Below are 22,817 nucleotides of genomic sequence, written 5' to 3'. Positions count from 1 at the left end.
TTTATGCTGTTAACCTGAAAACACTTCATAGAGAAGAAAGGTACTATCAGTTTCAGTAAAACTTATTGCTTAGAAAAATTCCAAATCCAGCTAAACGAAATTAGAGAAAGACAAAATATCATATGACTTCACTCATATGAGGACTTTAAGAGACAAAACAGATGAACATACGGGAAGGGAAACAAAAATAATATAAAAACAGGAAGGGGGACAAAACATAAGAGACTCTTAAATATGGAGAACTAACTGAGGGTTGCTGGAGGGGTTGTGGGAGGGGGGATGGGCTAAATGGGTAAGGAGCATTAAGGAATCTACTGCTGAAATCACTGTTGCACTATATGCTAACTAATTTGGATGTAAATTTAAAAAAATAAAATTAAAAAAAAAAAAGAAAAATTCCAAATCCATGGTGTAAAGTTGTAAATAAACTAACCCTCCCAAGCTTATTTCTAAAAAGCACTGGCACGGGGCGCCTGGGTGGCGCAGTCGGTTGGGCGTCCGACTTCAGCCAGGTCACGATCTCGCGGTCCGGGAGTTCGAGCCCCGCGTCGGGCTCTGGGCTGATGGCTCAGAGCCTGGAGCCTGCTTCCGATTCTGTGTCTCCCTCTCTCTCTGCCCCTCCCCCGTTCATGCTCTGTCTCTCTCTGTCCCGAAAATAAAATAAACGTTGAAGAAAAAAATCATAAAACACCTAGAAATAAACTTAACCAAGGAGATAAAAGAGCTGTACTCTGAACACTGTAAGACCTGATAAAAAAAAAAATTGATGACACAAATAAATAGAAAAGTATACCATGCTCACAGAATGGAAGAATATTGTTTAAATTGTCTACATACCCAAAACAACCTACAGATTCAATGCAATCCCTATCAAAATATCAAGAACACTTTTCACAAAACTAAATTAATCCTAAAATGTGTACAGAACCAACCAACCAACAAACAAACAAAAAAACCACCATCACCAAATAGCCAAAGCAATCTTGAGAAAGCACAAAGCAGCTGGAGGTATGCGCCCAGATTTCAAACTATACTGCAAAGCTATAGTAATCAAAACAGTATGACACTGGTACAAAAAGACACAGATCAATGAAGACTAGAGAGCCCAGAAATGAATCCACACACACATGGTCGATTACTCTATAACAAAGGAAGCAAGAATATACAATGGGGAAAAGATAGTCTCTTTGATAAATCATGTTGAAAAAACTGGACAACTATAGGCGAAAATATGAAACTGGACCACTTTCTTATACCATACAGAACAAAAAACTCAAATGGATTAAAGACCTAAATGTAAAAGCTGAAACCATAAAACTCCTAAAAGAAAACAAAGGCACAGTAAACTCTCAGACATGAGTCTCAGCATGTATTTTTGGATCTATCTCCTCAGGCAAAGGCAAAAAGAAAAAAAAAAAAAACACAAAAATAATCAGGACTACATTCAACTAAAACAACGTTTTCATAGTAAATGAAACCATCAACAAAATGAAAAGGCAACCTACTGAATGGGAGGTAATATTTGCAAATGATATAACTAATAAGAAGTTAACATCCAAAAATATATGAAGACCTCGTACAACTCACCACCAAAAAGACAAATGATCTGATTTAAAAATGCAGAGGACCCGGATAGACATTTTTCCAAAGACAAACAGATGGCCAACTAACACATGAGAAGATGCTCAACATTATTAATCATCACAGAAATGTAAATCAAAACCACAGTGAGATACTCCCTCGCACCTGTCAGAATGGCCAGTATCAAAAAGACAAGAAGTGGGGTGCATAAGTGGCACAGTCAGTTAAGCATCTGACTCTTGATTTCAGCTCAGGCCATGATCTCACAGTTTATAAAATCGAGCCCCGCATCAGGCTCTGCACCAACAGCAGAAGCGGGCTTAGAATTCTCTCTGCCCCTCCCTTCCTCTCCCTCTCTCTCTCAAGTGCATCAACTTTAAATAAATAAATACTTTAAAAATTAAAAAAAAAAAAAAAGACAAGTAACAAGTGTTGCTGAGGTTGTGGAGAAAAGGGAATCCTTGTGCATAGTTGGTGGGAATGTAAAGTGGTACAGCCACTATGGAAAACAGTATGGAGGTTCCTCAAAAAAAATAGGGGCGCCTGGGTGGCGCAGTCGGTTAAGCGTCCGACTTCAGCCAGGTCACGATCTCGCGGTCCGGGAGTTCGAGCCCCGCGTCAGGCTCTGGGCTGATGGCTCAGAGCCTGGAGCCTGTTTCCGATTCTGTGTCTCCCTCTCTCTCTGCCCCTCCCCCGTTCATGCTCTGTCTCTCTCTGTCCCAAAAATAAATAAACGTTGAAAAAAAAAAATTAAAACTAGGAATTCCATACAATCCAACAATTCCACTTGTGGGTATCTATCCAAAGAAAATAAAACACTATTTCGAAAAGATATATGCACCCATATGTTCACTACAGCATTATTTACAATAGCCAAGATATGGAAGCAACCTAAGTGTTCACTGATAGATGCAGGTATTAATAAAGATGTTGTGCATATATTTACAACGGAATATTACTTAGCCACAAATGAAAAAGTGAAACCTTTCCATCTGTGACAACATGGGTAGTCCCAGAGAGTATTCTGCTAAATGAAATAAATGGTACAGGAAAAGACAAATACAGTACAATTTCACTTATAGGTGGAATCTAAAGAACAAAACAAGTGAACCAACAAAATAAAGCAGAAACAGACTCAAATACAGAGAACAAGGTGGTGGGGGGATGGGGTAGAGGACAGGCAAAGAAGTGAAGGGGATTAAGAGGTATAAATTTCCAGTTATGAGACAAGTAAGTCATGGCACAGTAAAGGGTCATATACAGAACAGTCAATAATAGTGTAATAAGTTTGTATGACAAATGGTAACTAGACTTATCGTGGTGATCATTTCATGTTTATGTCAACTCACTATGTTATATACCTGAAACTAATATGTCAACTATACTTCCATAAAAAATTAAAATTTAAAAGTTATCAAAAAAAATACAGGGGTGTCTGGCTGGCTCAATTGGTAAAGCATGCGATTCTTGACTCTTACTGGGCCTAGAGCTTACATTAAAAAAAACAAAAACAAAAAAACAGGCCTACAGAAAAGTGCCACCAGACATCTGGAATTTGTGATTCAGATCCTGGGTCTGAATCAGTCATTAAAAAGGTAAAACCACGGGTGCGCCTGGGTGGCTCAGTTGGTTGAGCATCTGACTTCGGCTCAGGTTGTGGTCTTATGGTTCATGGCTTCAAGCCCCGCATCAGACTATGGCGGTGACAGCACAGAGCCTGCTTGGAATCCTCTGTCTCCCTCTCTCTTTGCCCCTGCCCAGCTGTGCATGCACATGCTCTAAATAAATAAATAAAAAAAATTTTTTTAAGAGGTAAAACTACCTTGGGGCACCTGGCTGGCTCAGTCAGTTAAACGTCCAACTCTTGATTTTAGCTCAGGTCATAATTTCATGGATTGTGGGATTGAGCCTCCCATGGGGCTCTATGCTGACAGCTTGGAGCCTGCTTGGGATTCTCTCTCTCTCTCTCTCTCTCTCTCTCTCTCTGCCTCTCCCCTGCACCTACACTCTCTCTCTCACACACACACAAAATAAATAAACTTAAAAAAAAAATTTTTTAAAGGTAAAACCACCTTAAAAATAAATCAATAAATGAAAATGTTTAAATTAAATTAAATAAATAAAAGTACTGGCATCAGTGAAAAAAATTCCCATTATTTCTGTATCTGTACATATGAAACTTATGCCCTTTTAAAAGTCTTTAGGTACCCAGGGGCGCCTGGGTGGCTCAGTTGGTTGAGCCTCCAACTTGGGCTCAAGTCATGATCTCACAGTTTGTGAGTTCGAGCCCCATGTCAGGCTCCATGATGACAGCTCAGACCCTGGAGCCAGCTTCAGATTCTGTGTCTCCCTCTCTCTCTGCCCCTCCCCGGCTCACACGCGTGGGCGTGCACTCTCTCTCTCTCTCAAAATTAAACATTAAAAGAAATGTTTAATAAATCTTTAGGTACCCAAAAGGAATGAAAGCATACATCCAGACAAAAACTTGTATACAAAAACTTGTCCATCAATCGACCAATGGATAAATAAAATGTGGTGTGTATCCCTATATAATGCATTATTATTAAGCAATAAAAAGAAATGAGGTCCTGATACATGCTGTAACATGGAAGGACCTTTAAAACATGACGCTAGGGGGGCACCTGGGTGATTCAGTCGGTTAAGCGTCTGACTTCAGCTCAGGTCATGATCTCGCAGTCCGTGAGTTCGAGCCCCGCATTGGGCCCTGGGCCGATGGCTCGGAGCCTGGAGCCTGCTTCCGATTCTGTGTCTCCCTCTCTCTGCCCCTCCCCCGTTCATGCTCTGTCTCTCTCTGTCTCAAAAATAAGTAAATGTTAAAAAAAAAATTTTTTTTAAAAACATGACGCTAGGGGCACCTGGGTGGCTCAGTTGATTAAGCAGCTGACTTCAGCTCAGGGTATGATCTCACAGTTTGTGAGAGCCCATACTGGGCTCTGTGCCGACAGCTCGGAGCATGGAGCCTGCTTTGGATTCTGTGTCCTCCTCTCCCTCTGCCCCTCCCCCGCTTGCACTCTGTCGCTCTCTCTCACTCTCAAAAATAAACATTAGAAAAAAATGTTAATAATAAATAATAAATCAATCATGATGATAAGTGAAAGAAGCCAGTCACAAAGGACTACATATTGTAGGACTCCATTTATATGAACTGTTCAGAACCAACAAATCCACAGACACAGAAAGTAGACTGGCGGCTGCCAAGGACTGGAAGTGAAAGTTACTGGATATAGTTTTTTGGGGTGCTGAAAATGTTCTAAAACTGTGATAATGGCTGGACAACTCTGTGAATACATTAAAAACCAATGAATTGTACACTGTAAATGGGTGAATTATGTATCAATAAAGCAGTTATAAAAAAAATCTTTAGGGCCCTCAATTTCCACAAACCTAAGAATTTTCCCGATGAGATTCATAAAAACACTAAGAAGGGTACTTTAACCATAAAAGAGCACTTACTGAGGGCATTAAATAGACCAAGTCTTCTGAAACCATTACTAAGGCACTTTAAAATCCACAGTTCTCCAAAAATATGACACGGAAAAGACATGGAAGAGCGTTCCTCTGCAATAGGTCCAGTAACTCTTCAACTGCAGACTTTATCACCAATGCCAGGTACACCCTTCAGGCCCAAGGTCTTCAGTCCAATTTCCAAACAGTAAACTCACCCAATCTAATGCCAATCACTGACCATCACTTCTCAAAACAGTAACAGGCAGTCCACCGAGCCAAAGCCACACTCTCACCATGGCTCCTTACCATATTCCAAAGACGAAGAAACTGAATGTAAAAGACAAAGCAAAGAGGGCCAGAAATTCCTCAACCAAAAAACAAAAACGTTACTTACCCTATCCTCAGCACTAACTACGCTCTTGGAAGTGTATTAATTGGCGGGCCTATGTTCCCCTAGGAACGTTAAGCCACTCCCTAGAACGGAGAGATTCTAAGCAAGTGCTACAACTTTTTTTTAAGTATTTTTTCCACAGTACCCAAAAGCATAACTCTGTAATCAGGCTCAACCTACAGAAAGTATTCAGTAAATGCCGTTGCCTCAGAGAAAATGGACACACACACACAAAAGATGTGTCACTCTTGTGCAGCAATAGAAAAGTGCACTGAAAACCAGTATCACCACATTACTTTACAAAACACTTCAAACACATCTGAAACTGAAATCTCTTCCTGAATAACTGCTGTGGTTTTCTCTTACGAAGAGTCTCATAATTTGCCACATTTCCCTCTTTTCTTTGGCCACAAGGACACCCAGAGCAAATTCTGTAACTCACCAGTCTGGTACATATTTATAAATTCTAAAATTACCCCCTTCATTTTGCTGACATACCCTTAGTTTCCCCACGGTTACATCTCATTACCACCTATCTTATGTATTTTTTTTCCCCTAATTCCACTCCAAACATCTTCTGAAACAAAACAAAGTAAAGATGTGTCACAAACTTCTGCAAGTTGCCATCTAGGGGGCACATACAATCAAGTACCACACACAGTATTAGTAAAGAGCAACAGACTGAATGCTGTTTTGTTTTGTTTTACACTGGAACCCAATTCTTAAAAATGGAAAATAGTTCTAGTCAAAGAAAGGGATCCTTTGACTGTGTACATAACACGTTGAGTCTTTGTGAACTCCAAATATAATGAAAAAGGCTTCAAGATATGAAAGCACAGACTACTCAGCTTTAGGGGATGCTGTTCAATGGCAATGGCCCAAATGCTGAAACATCTAAGCAATCTACCCAAAAAGACAAGAGGCTCATAATCTAGCACAATCATTTGGCAGGGACACTAGAAAAAGATCTCCAGGGAACGAGAAGATTCTCATTATGAGGAATACTTGACATCCCTCCTAGTTTAACACAATATTGTTAATTACAAATGTAAGGATTAACTAACAGACACTGGAGACTATGGACAGACATATCAAGGGTAAGTGTCAAGATACCAACAGAAGATGACAACACCAAGTGAAAGAAAACAGAGATACAGAGTCAAAGAGAGGGTTCACCCATTGAATTCTGCCAGGCTATCTAGAATTATCTCCCACCGACTAACTGTCAATCTATGGTGGATACTGATATATCCTAGTGCCAAAAGACTACTAGCAAAAGTGAAAAGGATCTGTTGAGTTGTCCTCTAAATTTCTTAAAATCTTGTAAGTTTATTTATTTTTGAGAGAGAGAGAGAGAGAGAGAGAGAGAGAGAGAGAAAATGGACAGGGGAGGGGCACAGAGAGACAGAGACACAGAATCTGAAGCAGGCTCCAGGCTCTGAGCTGTCAGCACAGAGCCCAACACAGGGCTTAAACTCACGAACTATGAGATCATGACCTGAGCCAAAGTAGGAGGCTTAACTGACTGAGCCACCCAGGTGCCCCATCCTCTCAATTTCTTTTCACCCAAAGTAGAACTCCCCACCTCTGTTCCTTAAAATCTAGTTCAGAGGCCACACAGTTCAATTGGTCAACCCTAAAATTTTTTTTGCTATTTCATCACCCACTTTATCTCACAGCAGTTTACAGAGAAAACAGATTTCACAATAAGAGAATAAAACAATCACAAGTCAAAGACTTGACCTTGGGTTTTACATGATGAAACTTTTAATACTATTCAAAATAAAAGTTCTTCGGTTATAAAAATCACTGTTAAAAAACACAAATTTTTTGTAGGCAACATTTTTTAAAAATATTATTTACTCACATAGAAAAATGTGCTTTCTCGGGGCGCCTGGGTGGCGCAGTCGGTTAAGCGTCCGACTTAGCCAGGTCACGATCTCGCGGTCCGTGAGTTCGAGCCCCGCGTTGGGCTCTGGGCTGATGGCTCAGAGCCTGGAGCCTGTTTCCGATTCTGTGTCTCCCTCTCTCTCTGCCCCTCCCCCATTCATGCTCTGTCTCTCTCTGTCCCAAAAATAAATAAACGTTGAAAAAAAAAAATTTAAAAAAAAAAAAAAGAAAAATGTGCTTTCTAGTATTTTATAATACCTTGATCCACATCCATTGTCTTGTTTGCTGTGGTTAAGTTTAACAGGCCAAAAAACAAAATTCATGAGATTTCTTAACCTCACTCTCCTCCAACGACCTCAATTTGACCCATAAATGGGGGAGAAGGGTGTCTGAAGTTTCTAACTATGCCAGATATAGTAATTTTAAGTATTAAAATAAGTGACAATATGTTTGTATTCTTAAGGTAGAAAGATAAACCATAAAGAGTTTGCACACTACAACTTTTTAAAATAAACACACAAATCTAAACACATTCCTCACCTCAAAATTATTTTTATGGTGTCTAAGTTTCACCTAATTTTAAATATTTATTCAAAGATTTAATTTAAACATTTTAATTTTTAAATTTAAATTATTTTATTTTAAGCAAATTTTAAAATATTTAAAATTCAATTACTTTACATTTTAAATAAAGTTTTCAAGATTTTTAAAGTAGTGCATAGGGGCGCCTGGATGGCTCAGTCAGTTAAGCGTCCGACTTCAGCTCAGGTCATGATCTCGCAGTTGGTGAATTCGAGCCCCACATCAGGCTCTGTGCTGACAGCTCAGTGCCTGGAGCCTCTTCACATTCTGTGTCTGTCTGTGTGTGTGTCTCTCTCTCTCTCTCTCTCTCTCTCTCTCTCTCTGCCTCTCCCCCACTCACACTCTCTCTCTCAAAAATAAATAAACATTAAAAAAAATTTTTTTAAGTAGTGCATATTACCTCAACACATGTTCTCAAGCTGTTGTTTAAGCCTTTAAAGAACTTCATGCTGATTATGTTAAGGTTTATACTTAGAAAATAAAACTTGCATATTAAAAAAAAGTCACATACATATTTAGGCACAGCTTACAGAGCTCATCATTAAAAGAAAGGAAAACTCAGGGGTGCCTGGGTGGCTCAGTCGGTTGAGCGTCCGACTTCAGCTCAAGTCACGATCTCACGGACCGTGAGTTCGAGCCCCACGTCGGGCTCTGGGCTGATGGCTCAGAGCCTGGAGCCTGCTTCCAGTTCTGTGTCTCCCTCTCTCTCTGACCCTCCCCCGTTCATGCTCTGTCTCTCTGTCTCAAAAATAAATAAACGTTAAAAAAAAAAAATTTTTTTAAAAAAGGGAAAACTCAGACACTATGAGAATTTCTACATCAGGCAAGAAAATCCTAACTTCAAAAGGAAAGAGAAAGGTTTTTTTTAAGTGAAAAAACCTGACTGTTCATAAATGCAAGTAATAATGAGAGAAATGGCCATAAAGTACCTGGCACAATAGTTTCCTTCCCTCCAACACTACTGACTGGCATCATAGCCTGTGATATTCTTTTACTTCACCAACTCACTTTGATAAAAGCATTCTGCCAATCTGATCTTAAATGTTGTTCCATTTTGCCAAAAGGCCTTTAAAAAAAAAAAAGGCTAATGAAACAGGCCCACCAAACGGTAATAATAGCCCAGGGTTATGGCAGAATGTGCTGACAAGTCATTCTGTCTCAATATAGGTAAGTTTCCCACAATTACTACTTAGAATACACATGTAATAAAAACAAATCTGAAAAAAAAAATAGACTTTAGCATTACCGTTCCTGTGGAAAAAAAGGACTCTTTCAATTCTAGGAGAAATGTCAACATTATTTGTACTCCTCTCCTTATCAAGTTTATCATCTCTAGAATTCAAGCAAAATCATGGCTTTTAATTCTCTGACCTCAGAATGTGCTACTTTGTTGCAATCACTTTGTTTGGTTTGGTCTAGTTTTTAAGGCTGGAACTCTTCCCGGGGAGAGGCAGAAATATAGACTGAGCATGGGAACTGGAATAACAAAGACCTGATTTCAAAATCGGAGTTTACCTGGTAACTAAGTTTCAGTTTCTCATCTCTCAGAAAGAATACTACCTCCCCCATGGGACTGTCCTGAGGAGTAACTACAGGAAATAATATATGGTCCAGGGCCTATAATGTAAATGCTCAGTAAATGTTTCTATCACCATCAGTGGTTCCCACCTGACAGATCAAACACCTTTTTATTCCTCCAATCAGTAACACTGGCTGATGACGGCAGTGATTCTCCACCTAAAGATAAGCCCCCCCCCCCCCCCCCCCCCCCCCCGCTCTTCAATTACCCTGCACTCTGCCTCACCTGTTACCCGGTGTTTCCCAGCAGGATAGCCGCGCTCTAAGATCTACTGTTTTACCCTAGTACAAATCTGAAGAACTTCTCGTCCTCATAACCATCAACACAAAAATTACAGACACCGCCAGGCAAAGCAGCATGAAAAACACAACAGTCTTTGCCCTGGCATAGTTCAGACCAACAGATGAGATCAACACCAAAACTAGTAAATTACAATACACTATGATGACTGCAGAAGAGGTAATCTGTGTGCGGCCCACAGCCACAACACAGCAACTACCCTGAGTTTCTCCGACGCTGTTCGCTGTATCATGTGTCTGGCCCAACAGAATTGTGTTGTGACGAATGCCAATTCCAAGCTGGTTCACTGGTTTAGGTCCCCAGGGTATGGAACAGGTTTTGCCGTTCAATGTTAACTCTAGTTTGCTAAACGACCTGGATAAAACTGCTCAATCAGATATGATTCCTTATGATAAGGCCTAGCATAAGACACAGCCCAGACTAAGCCTTCAATAAACGCTTGCTGACTTGCACAGCACAGCCAGATTTTTAGATCTTAGAGTTTTGCCAAAAACTAACCCAGAGTTTGATTTTCCCAACTACACAAGACAGGCAAGCACCTTGATTCTCCTTTAAGCTTTTACCCAATGGACTATCATTAGGAAAGCCAACATAAGATCTATAATAGAGATTTTTAAAACCAACGTTTATGATTTCTAAACAGTGTTTAGCCAAATAAAGGAAAGATTACAGTCCTTTCACTTTTGCCCCCTACACAGATACCATCCAAACCAAACACCCCCTACTTTGGTCTCCCCACATGTACAGCTGCCTACATCTCAAACTCAACAGGTGTATTACCAAATTTAATTATCTTGTCCCCAAACCAGATACTGTCTCTATTCCTTTTCCTCTATTACTTCATTTTCCCACAGACCTAAGATTTCTAATTCAGTCACCAAACTCTGTATTTCTCAGTCCCATACGTTCTTGACCATTGCTCACACCAGGGCTGTGAGAGTAGCTGTCCAATTAGTCTCAACCCTTACCCACTCCCATCTCTCACTGCCAACTCAATCTTCCCAAACACCACTCCATACATACACACTCAAAAACCCTGCAGCCTACTGAACTAAATCTTAGCATTGGCATTCAAAGCCCTTCTCTTTGTGACAATGTCTTTTTTCTCCAATTTTATTTCAAAATTTATTTATTTATTTGAGAGAAAGAACGAGCAGGGGAGAGTAGAAAGAGAGGAGGGCAGAGGATCCGAGGCAGGCTCTACGCCGACAGCAGAGGGCCCGATACGGGGCTCGAACCCATGAACCACGAGATCATGACCTGAGCCAAAGTCAGACGCTTAACCAACTGAGCCACCCAGGCTCCCCACTCCTATTTTATTTTAAAGCCAAAGAATTAAGGACTCACGCAATCAGTAAATTTCCTCTGAAGCTTTATTATACACCGAATTCTAGGGAATAGGATAGTGAGATGAGTAAAATCTGATTCCCACCCACAAGACTCCAAGCAAATAGCAAATACACTGCCTTAAAGACAAAAAGTGTCCCGGGGCGCCTGGGTGGCGCAGTCGGTTAAGCGTCCGACTTCAGCCAGGTCACGATCTCGCGGTCCGTGGGTTCGAGCCCCGCGTCGGGCTCTGGGCTGATGGCTCAGAGCCTGGAGCCTGTTTCCGATGCTGTGTCTCCCTCTCTCTCTGCCCCTCCCCCGTTCATGCTGTGTCTCTCTCTGTCCCAAAAATAAATAAACGTTGAAAAAAAAAAAAAATTTAAAAAAAGACAAAAAGTGTCCCAAGTGCACAAGAAGCTCCCACGTGTCTGACTTCTTAGTGTCCCTCACTTACACATAGTATGTGCTTTTGAAGCAGCACTGATATATACGACAGTTCCAATAAACCAGAGACGTATCATCAACATGCTCGATAAATCTCGTGAAGAAGAAGATAAATCCCACCTCTTCATTTCTAGTATGATAAAGAACCATGGCACATGGGCTGCCTTTTTTGAAGGGTCAGGCAAAGCACAATGAGAATTCAGATTTGCAAGTGTGCTTGTGCCTGATTTACTTCTAAGGCAGAACAGAAGCAGCAGGGACCTAGCGAAAGGCTGAAAGTTCCATTTGCTAGTCAGTACTCAAAATGAACCTCTGCAAATTCAACCTATATCCTATTTCAAAGAATAGCCTGATTAAAACATTCTAAGCCTTTCGTCACTATCAGGAAGTTAGGAAACCTAGATCAAGCTGAACTCTCTTCTCAGCAAAATAACGCTGTGATTCCAGCTGTGGTTTTGGATTACTAAAAGTAAGCATGTTAAAATTCACCAAATGAAGCCAAGCACTTACAACAAGAGGACAAAGATGGCTGAAACCTAAAAGCCACAACCACTCCTCTGACACAAAACATTAAATATACCAGTTCCATTTCAAATAAATTTCACTTGAGCAGCTAATTTGTTATCAACTTCCTACTTTCAGCTGTAACATCTTAAAAACAAAAGTCACCCACGCCCAACAGAAAAGGCTTTGAAAATATGGACACATCCTTCAACAGGCCAAATACGCCTGGGTCATTCAGTCGGCTAAACCCCTGACTCCTGATTTCTGCTCAGGTCATAATCTCACAGTTCGTGGGTTCGAGACCCAGCTCTGAGCTGACAGTGCGAAGGCTACTTGGGATTCTCTCTCCCCCCTTCTCTCTCTCTCCCTGGCTTGTGCGCTCTCTCTCTCTCTCTCTCAAAAGAAATAAATGAACTTAAAAAGAAAAAAGAATATATGTCAAAGGAGAAAAAATATTATTTGTTTAAAAAGTGTACCTGAGGGGCACCTAGGTGGCTCAGTCAGTTAAGCGTCTGACTTAGGCTCAGGCTCACGGTCCGTGTGTTCAAGCCCCGTACAAGACTCTGTGCTGCCAGCTTAGAGCCTGGAGCCCGCTTCGGGTTCTGTGTCTCCCTCTCTCTCGGCCCCTCCCCCACTCGTGCACGCGTGCACGCTCTCTCTCTCAAAAATAAACATGAAAAAAAGAACTGAAAAAAAAGCGTACTCGAAAACGTAACGTGTACATCAAAAAATCTGAGGTCTTTTCTTAAATGAACTGGTTGTTACCTCTTCAGCACCAGAATGATAAATGACCCAGTGACAACATCACAACATTCATCCCTTAAAACAAGTGACTGTTAAGTTGGGACCAAATGAAATTAGCAGTTAGGCTTTTAAAGACATTCACTGAAAGCAGATATCCTGAGTGGACAGAGATTATAAAAGAGTTTCAAAGCTGAAATAGTGAACTTTTTTTTACCTGATGTTCTGCATGAATGTTATCCCCAGTAGGCCATCGATGTTTGCTATTATTATAGCCGCCTCCACCACTTCCTCCTCCCCCAAGCTGCTCACCATGCTGCCTCTGAAAGAAGTAGTCCACCATAGCGTCGTCTTGGGAACGGCCTGCAACTCCTATGGATCCTGGGACAGGGCTGGAGTGCGTCCCAGCTGCAAGAGCCTGATTTGCAGCTGGTTGTGGCTGCGCCTGCGACCCTGTTCCAGATGTCAAAACAACAGGCATGTTGGGATTAGCTGGTTCTTGAGGGTGATGTTTCAGGTGGGGGCTGAAAGAGTCCTGCCAAAGCACTGCTTTTCTCTTCAAGACACATGCAACGCTCATTCCACCAACACCTAAGGACAAAGAGGTTACAAGCGTTTAAAATCTGCATTTTTTAAAACATAATTTGATGTACATAATTTAATATATTTGCTTTGATAAAAAAAAAATGGGAGCCCCATGTCTTTTGCGATACCACATCTACAACCAATTTCTACCAAGCAGCTAAATGTTTTAGAACATACACACACAATTTTGCCAAACTGAAACCTCTGTTTATAAGTTGCTGAATATGAGCACATGTGGAAATAAACGTAAGTTGGTTGGTGGCAGGCAATCTGACAAGGTACTGAGATCAGAGTTCAATACGGCAACTTCAGGGAAGCCCTACATTGCTACCAAACACAAGGATATAGAATTGGACTCCAATCAATGGCTCCTCTACCCACCTTATTTACACCATAAGCCAACTGGGACAGATACTTCTTCAATGAACAAGAGCTCTACAAAATATCATTTTACAAATGGAGCAAACAAAAGCCAATAAACCAAACAAAAATCCAAACCTAGTATATAATTAGCAATGACTCAGACTGCCTAAAATTTGAAAAGACCCTTTAAAATGTTTAATATATTCATAGGATGCTCCTTGAAGAAACAGTAAGAACCCCCTGACCAAGCACAGCAACAGGATGTTCTTAGCCTGAACCATTTTAGCTGCTGTTGAATGGTGCGGGGCGGGGGGGGGGGGGGGGGGGGGGATCAAAATTTTTTACCAATAATTTACAGTTGTAATCACATCATTATTCCCTTAAAAATAGGATGAGACCAGGGGCGCCTGGGTGGCGCAGTCGGTTGAGCGTCCGACTTCAGCCAGGTCACGATCTCGCAGTCCGGGAGTTCGAGCCCCGCGTCAGGCTCTGGGCTGATGGCTCAGAGCCTGGAGCCTGTTTCCGATTCTGTGTCTCCCTCTCTCTCTGCCCCTCCCCCGTTCATGCTCTGTCTCTCTCTGTCCCAAAAATAAATAAACGTTGAAAAAAAAAATTTAATAAAAAAAAATAAAAAAAAAAAATAAAAAAAAAAAAAATAGGATGAGACCAAACCAAATTCAAACACTTTACTAGTATAGAACATCTCACTGTAAAAAAACAGATACCTCAATAATAACTGAATGGCAAACACAATGCAGAGAGTATCATATCAGCCCTATTTTACAAATGAAAACACTAAGGGACAGAAAAGTTATGGGATGTGCCCAAGGCCACTCAGCTAGTGAGTTGCAGAGGAGGGACTCAAACCTAAATCTGTTTTGGGGGCACCTGGCTGGCTCAGTCTGTGGAGCATGCAACTCTTCATCTCGGGGTTGTAGGTTCGAGCAGTGGATGTGGAGATAATTTAAAAAATAAAATCTATAGGGGCTCCTGGGTGGCTCAGTCGGTTGAGCATCCAACTTCAGCCCAGGTCATGATCTCGCACTTAGTGGGTTTGAGCCCCACATCCGGCTCTGAGCGGACAGCTTCGGAGCCTGGACCCTGCTTCAGATTCTGTGTCTCCCTCTCTCTCTGCCCTTCCCCCACCCTGTCTCTCTGTCTCCCAAAAATAAACATTAAAAAAAATTTTTTTAATAAAAAAAAAAATCTATAAATAAATAAATAATTGTTTTGTGCTCAAGCTTACTTTTGTCAGCCCCTTACAGATACTATATCTCTCACTTGCAACAACTCTTCCCTGGAAGGAACAAAGAATCTCTGAAATGTTACTATGAAACATTACTATTTAGGTTCTTAAAGCCAAAAGCTACATTTGTACACAAAAGAGAACATCTGTCAAACTGTGGGTGCTTAAAAAATTGCCACAAAGTAATCAGTAACCTATTAGACTACCCCTGCCTATAGTCACTGGAGTCTAATTTCAAGACTATCAACTTAATAGTCCCACTGCTGCACATGCCTTCTCTCTACCAAGCTCAACTGTAATGTCTCAAAAACAGGTTTACAAGATTTATGAAAAATCTATTAAGATATTTCTTTATAGAATTAAACCTCCTGATAAAGCATGTGCTTCTCACAATTCATGTTTTGAAGCCAGAGACACAACGGAATTTGTAATTTGTTCAAAGCTTAACTTGGAAATGCCTAGTTTCAGTTAACAATTCTAATCCATCAGAACTTTACCAGGGTAGTGGGGAGCCTAGCTTTCTAGACTACAGTTTGTGCTTTCTTGAATAGAATTGTGTTCATGCTTAAGCACCAAAACCAGAAAATCATAGCTGTGTTTACCATAGGCTATTGCAAAGTGACAACCAGGCTAATACCTTCCCATTTGATTTTCAAATGAATTAACTGCACTTTTTTTATAGACGTATTACTGACACAGAGCACTGTATTAGTTTCCAGGTGTACGACATAATAACTGGATATTTACATATATTTCAAAATGATCACCACAATAGGTCTGGTTACCATTCATCAACCAAGTCACTGCCCTGTTAGTTTTCTTCTACAAGGGACTATCAATCCAATAGTCTATTCTAGGGTAAGCCAGGAGTCCCAAAACTCAAGTTTTACCACTAAATTAGCAACCTCTCGGAGCCTGTTTCCTCACCTAGAAATTGGAAGAAATCCTTTCTCTAAGACTCACAAATGTGTTTTGTTTGTTGTTTTTTTTAATCAGAATAAAATTATAGAAAAGTTTTTGGTAAATTTAAAGTCACCATGCTGAGACCCCAGGAATTCGTTACCACCAGTGAAGGCAATGAAGCTCCAGTCTCTAAGAGGATTCCTAAAATAGCAAACGCAATCTTTAACTGAAATAAAAGATTTGCCACAATACATCTCTAACAAGGAATTTCCATATGAAAAAGGGTTACCTCTGAAACACAACTAAGTTCTAACAAGGGGTTGGGGAGGGGGAGGAGTTCCTCCAAAACAGTTCAAACAAAACAATTGGCTTTTGTAAAGCTATCTGTATGCCCTAAGACTTCCTGCTTTACCTAATGAGGCAAGGCAGTTTCTCAAACAAGAGAAAACCTGGCAGAAGGGACAGTTTGAAAGTGAGCAAATACCTAAGCAATTAACATGTGTCTTGGGTAGTTGTGTAATATCTTGGCAACTACAGCACAAAAATTAAGAAATCAGTCACTTAAATATTATAAAACATTTAAACTGCTGATGCCTTTTAGAGTTATAGCACATTATAAAAATACTGTAAGCAACTAGAAGTGCTGATTCTATACTCTTCCAAAGTTTTCAAACTGTTCACACCGAAGTGTCTTTTTTTAATATCCCTAATAGATTTTATTTCAAGCAAAGGAATACGTTTTGATCTCTCAAAAGCTCACCTTTTCTTAAAAAAAAAAAAAAAACTAAAATGCTTAGTAGTATAAAAGGTGGTTTTTGTTGATTTTTTTTTTTTTTGCCACACTGAAAACAAAAAATTCTGTGATCATAAATTTACTTTAAAGCAGTTCATTTCAAACCCAAACTAAACTTCAAACCCAACTTCAAAAAGATGTGGCCTTGGACAAAATGCATTCAATTGTGGCTAAGGCAAAATACTAATTCAAAGTTCAAAATCCAGTGAGTATTTCCCCAAGGTCCAAATAAACAATCAACAGCCCCAGCGAGTGTTTTATGAAGTTAAAATTAGCAACGAGTCAAAATGTTTATTTTGTTCACTAAACGTGCACTGGGAGCCACATATCTCGGGAGTAGGCTTGTTTTGGTGGGTTTTTGTGTTTTCATAAAACACACAAAACGCGAAAGCTACATGTCTATTGTTTCAGAAGCGGCTGACTTTAGAAACACAACCCCGAAAAACCCTCTCTCCACTCTCATCCTTAATCCCACGAAGAGCAGGAAGTGAACGGATTGGATTATCGACAACTAAAAACAGTGTTCTCTCAATTAGACAATGAATAACAATTCTTCAAGCTATGGGGAGGCTAAAACCTTCCCTAACACCGGGTCTCTCTCTCTCTCTCTCTCTCTCGTGTGTGTGTGTGTGTGTGTGTGTGTGTGTGTGTGTGTGTGTACGCGCGCGGGGGGGGGGGAGGGGGGTTGGGGGGGTGCTACAGTGGGGGGAAAAAGTTCCAGGAGCTTATTCCTCACTTGACGTGGGAGTGGTACGACAAGGATAACAAACGATGTCTGTTTACCAAGAACGTTTGTGAGCACTAAAACTATCTGGTAGTGCGTATCTGTTTTCCTACTACCGAGGGGTTAGCCCCTCTTCGAGTTAAGACAGACACTCGCCAACCCTGGGAGGCTCAAAGAGGAAGAACCCACCAAAACCCAAGCTCTCACGGAGACAAAAGGCCACAAGCACCCAGGAGACTAAAAAGCGATCTGAAACTTCCTGATCGCCACTTCTCCACATTTAAGGCTCGCAAAGTTCCCCCATGGTGGGTCTCGCCTGTAGACAAGGGGCCAAGGCTGCTTCTAAAGCGATTTATTGTTCCTCTTGCTTCGACGCGGCCACGGAAGCTCAAGAAGTCGAAGAAATCCAGGGTGGCCCAGAATTACACTTCATGGCCACACAGAAGACTCGCGGCTTCGCAAACCCATCAAAAAAAAGCAACCCGAATGGCAACATCAATCTTCGGAGGCTCCAACAGGGCCCAGCAGAAAGGTACAGGCACGTCTATGCCCACGGCCCGGGCCTAAACCCCCGGCATTTTCCTCGCTTCGACCCCGCTCCCCACCCCCTCCCTCCTTTGATAACAATAGGGGCCTTGCTGCTGACTCCAAAACATGTACGAGGAACAGCGAGTGAGAAGCCTCAGCCAGGGCCCCGGGCGGCTTTTCCAAAGCCCTTCTCACCCCTACAGCCGCTCTCAAACACCAATACAAAGGGACAACCCGCTCGCTGGGGGTCCGGAGCAGCGTTTGGGGCCGGCGGGGTGCGGATACTCACGGGCGGAGCGGTAGGATGAAGATGGATTTCAGCCCCCCGATCTTCTCTCTCCGGCGCTCTCGCTCCCCCTTACCTTTCACTCCGACAACATGGCGGCCCACTGGGGACGGGGCTGGCGCGGTGCATCCTGGGATAGGCTCTGGCCCCGGCTCCGGCGGTGGCAGCGGCATGTGCGGAGAAGGCAGGCGGCTCTGGAACAGGTTGCCTGGTTGCCATGCCAACCCAGGGCCTGTGTGAACTTGGGAAACTCGCAGGCAACACAACCGCCGCGCGCGCGAGTGCCCGCCCGCCAGACGAGCGCGCGCCGGGCACTCGCGCGCGCCGTGGCGGGAAGAAGGCGGGGTCCCGCGCCGGCCTAGGAGCGGCCGCGGTGCTCGCGACGCCCGGCCCCGCGCGCTCCCAGCTTCACCGCCAGGTTGCACCGGCCTGCGGGGGTGAAGGGACGCCGACCCGGCTCTGGCTTAGACCGGTGCCGGCCTCGAACCCCTTTGCTGTAGCTTCCCGGCTCTGTGGCCTTATTTAATCTCCCCGCCTCCATCGCCCCATTTGGAGAAGAGAGAGGAAAACGAGAACAGCTACTCAACAGAATTGCCGTGAAAATTAAGTAAAACAATGTGGCTTCTTATTCCTTTTAAAGATAGCCAGCGCTTCTTAGGACAGGGCCCGGGACTTGTAAACTGGACCCATGCATAGTTTGAGGGGTCCAGGGCAACGTGAAAGCGCCGGGCCCCTTGTTCAAAATTGTTAAGGAATTGCAAGACCACGGTAGCAAACAGGAAACCAAAACCGAAGACACAAAGTCAACCCTGGTTGTAAGCACTCGTACTATCTTTTGATCAAAGTGACTTTTCCGATCAGTAGCGTTTGGTAAGGTATTGTTATTCTATCTCCAACTAAGCCCAAGATAGATTGAAAACTTAGGCAAACCACACAATACTACAAAAGACCAGAAGGGGATACCGGGGAAAGCTTTACAATTGGAGGAGGGAAAACGTTTCTAATGAGTCAAAATCAATAAATTACTTTAAAAAGTGAAAGATGTTTAAACATCCGTCAGGAAGGGATGCCACCAACAAAGTAGAACAAGTTGAGAAAATAGCTTTAAAATATTGCAATATGCATGGTAAACAGATGGTTAATCTTCATGATAAATACAGACCGTCTCTAATCAATTAAAAAACCCGTAATCCAAAGTAAACAGACATCAAGTCATTAGTGGCCAATAAACACATAAAGATAACTAACTAGCCTGGGGGCCCTGGGTGGCTCAGTTGGTTAGGCTACTGATCCTTGATCTCAGCTCAGCTGATCCTCGATCTCACAGTTCCTGAGTCCCAGCCGCACAGTGGGCTCTTGCTGATGGCACCGAGCCTGTCTGGGATTCTGTCTCTCCTTCTCTCTGCCCCTCACCTGCTTGTGCTCTCTCTTTCTCTCCCTCAAAATAAATAAATAAACTTAAGGGAAGAAAAATACCTAGCCCGGGGGCAGAGGGGTAGCAGAGTAGTGGGTATAGGTTTCTTTCCGGGTGTTGAAAAAGTTTTGGTTAGATTGTAATGACCCACTGAACTATATACTTTAAATGGGTGAAGTTGATGGTACGTGAAATATATCTCAATACAGCTGTAAACAAAATGGGAAAAATAATAAAAGAAACAACTTCGAAATATAATATTTTCACATATTAAATACACTGGCAAAAAAAATGATTAGTGATTATAAACACTCTGTTTTGTCAAGTTTTGTGAGAAAATCAGCACTCGTGTTGTTTAACTTGTTTGAGTATAGATTCCTTTTACTTCACAGGGGCATCTGGCTGGCTCGGTCTGTGGGGCATGTGACTCTTGATCTTGGTGTTGTGGGTTCGAGCCCCATGTTGGATGTAGTGATTGCTTACAAGATGAAATCTTTTAAAAAAAAAGTTATTTTTATTTTAAAAGTAAAAAAGTGAGATTTTCATTTCCGAAAAAGAAGACAAACTTGAAAGTTAGAGGTCCTGAGCTCTGCCACTTACTGGCTGTGTGGCCTCGGGCAAGTCCCCGAGTCTCAGCCCCCTCATCTACAAAATAAGGATGTCAATACTCTTCTCACAGGGGGGTTACAACAGTTTAATGAACTAACATATGCAAAGCGCCAGAGACGGAATTAACACTCAATAAATGTGGCCGTTTCATTGTAGCTGTAGTCTCGTACTCATTTTTGAATCCCCTGTGGTCATTGCTCACTAAATATTTGTTAAATGAATGAATCCAACAGCCATTTGGAGTATCAACTCTCAAATTCAACAACCCTAAAAGTAATATGCTGTGTTCAGAGAGCCAGCCCTTAAGCCAGACAAGAAATTACTTACTTAACCTCTCTGAGCCTCCACTTTCTCCCGCGAAACATGAGGTTAATATAAGAACGCTAAATGAAATAAAGCAGATAAAACATTTAGGCCCATGGGGCGGAGACACGGGGTGCTGAGGAGCCAATAATTGAAAAGCATGGAAGAGGAGGAAACATAGCAGACATGAGAAAATTACAGTTTCCAGAAACTTATCAGGCTCTGCGCGCCGTGATTTCATCCTAAGACCCACAACTAACTCCTTAGTTTTAAGCTTTAGCTTGTGTTACTCAGTCATAAAGATTCTAATATCCGTGTAGGCACCATGTGGAACTGTGCCACACCCAGGCCCCTACCCAGTCGAACCTTGCAATCTCAACAGAATACTTAGTTACCCATCCCTGGTTTCCCTTCATTGCTCTTAAAGGACCTGCGGCCCCTGTCCAGCCCCAAAACAACCCTGTCAGAGCATCGTCTTCCAAAAAAACTCATGAGACAATGCTTACCTGTGTGCCATGTACTGGGTTAAGACTTTTATATTCACGGTTTCATTTCAAACTCCCAAATACCAAAAATTAAAAAAAAAAAAAACCAAATACCTATGACATGGACAACATAATTATTCCCATTTTAAAAATGAGGAAACTGAGGCTCCGGGTGGTTAAGGAACCAGATTAGCGTTTCTCCAAACGTGTTATTACCTAGGGCTATTTGGTCGGCACTAATCCATTCCATTGTAACCCAATCAGAGAAAGACAGAGATCTCAAGATAGAAACTTTAGTGAAGGCCATTCAAGTAAGACTTGGGTCAAGAATTTCGATGTTTATTTTTGAGAGAGAGAGAGAAAGTGGAGGAGGGCCGGAGAGAGAGGGAGACACAGAGTCTGAACCAGGCTCCATGCTGTCAGCGCAAGGCCAGACGTGGGGCTCAAGCCCATGAACCCGTGAGATCATGACCTGAACCAAAGACGGACGCTCAACTTTCTGAGCCAGCCAGGCGCCCCCGTTGGTTCAAGGATTTCAAACAGTTGCCTCTTCCTTCGTAAGGTAGTGGTTCTCAAAGTATGGTCTGAGGCTAACTGGTGAGTCAGCCAACCTGGCCGTGCTGACAGCTAACAAATTCCAGAATGGACAAATGCTATTCAATTCCACAGGCCTTTATTCTCACTTACAGCCAACTGCTTTTGGCTAGCAAAGGTTGCTATAATACGGAATTTGCACATTGGATATAAAGTATTCTTGAGCAAAGTTGGAACACTCCCAGTTTTCTGGAAACATAATTTGTCATCAGTGTTGGTTTGAGTTGCTTTTTAAACTGTGTTACACTTGTGTTTTTGTATATTTGTGGAATCTCCCTTCGAGGCACTTCCCCTCATTGTTTGGGTGCTTGGGTAATCGTTACACTGTTAACATTTCCATTGTCATTTTGTTTCTTAGCAAATCTCGGTTATGGCAGTACTTTTTCCATAAGAAGGTAAGAGGGAGGGTTGGTTTGGGCTTCCAGTATTGGTGACTAGGTAATTCTGACCAAGTCTGCCACCGAGGAAAACTAGCAAAACTAGAAAAATCTAAAAATCTTTAAATCATTGGAAAGTTAACAGTGAAGAACTACTGAGCCAGGATCTGGGAAGAGAGAAATTAAGGAATGTAAGGCCCACATTTAGGACTACTTTTCCAGGTGGGGCATTTCCTGAGAGGCAGCTCAGAGACTGAGTGGTGCTTTTAGCAGCCTTGGGGAGTTAGGGGAGCAGAGACTGGAGCCCAGAAACCCCCCAGAGAGAGAGAGAGAGAGAGAGAGAGAGAGAGAACCCAATAAACAACTCTCACTTTGGATTGAGATCCCAAAGGACTCCAATTTAAAAGCAAAAGTGAATAGGGGCGCCTGGGTGGCTCAGTGAGTTGAGCGTCCAACTTCAGCTCAGGTCGTGATCTCATGGTTCATGAGTTTGAGCCCCGCATCAGGCTCTGTGCTGACAGCTCAGAGCCTGGAGCCTGCCTTGGATTCTGTCTCCCTCTCTCTCTGCCCTTCTATAGAGAGCTTATGCTCTGTCTCTGTCTCTCTCTCCAATATAAATGAACATTAAAACATTTTTTAAAAATTAAAAAAAGAGATCACCATCCCAGGCCTCAGATGTCAGATGGTTTCTATGAACAATTATATATGTATATATATGTATTATATATGTGATACAAAAATAATCACACATACTGGAAGACAATATAGCATGAACAAAAACCAGCAGCAACAAAGGACAAT

At 42.1% G+C, this 22,817-nt stretch overlaps 1 protein-coding gene across 11 annotated transcripts in view; it reads right to left on the bottom strand.

Annotated features, from left to right (window-relative positions):
* The window catches only part of PUM1 (pumilio RNA binding family member 1), a 133,654-nt gene extending 115,241 nt beyond the window's left edge, over positions 1–18,413 (bottom strand). For 5 of the 11 annotated variants that reach the window (XM_047086016.1, XM_047086017.1, XM_047086011.1 and 2 more), the window contains exons 1-2: positions 18,311–18,413; positions 13,024–13,397 (exon numbers count right to left, since the gene is read on the bottom strand). In XM_047086016.1, the coding sequence (XP_046941972.1) occupies positions 13,024–13,397; positions 18,311–18,407 (471 nt within the window). In that variant the 5' untranslated portion in view covers positions 18,408–18,413. Of the gene's footprint in view, positions 1–13,023; positions 13,398–18,237 lie in introns of all 11 variants that reach the window. The other 6 variants (XM_047086009.1, XM_047086012.1, XM_047086014.1 and 3 more) reach the window with 2 other exon arrangements.
* Positions 18,414–22,817: the final 4,404 nt, after the last annotated feature.

This window comes from Lynx rufus, unplaced genomic scaffold, assembly GCF_022079265.1.
Source record: "Lynx rufus isolate CCGP_SWC_20201006 ecotype Redwood Valley unplaced genomic scaffold, mLynRuf1.p SCAF_2, whole genome shotgun sequence".
NCBI lineage: Eukaryota > Metazoa > Chordata > Mammalia > Carnivora > Felidae > Lynx > Lynx rufus.
Note: the sequence above shows the minus strand (reverse complement) of the source record. Positions and strands in the feature narration are given on the sequence as shown.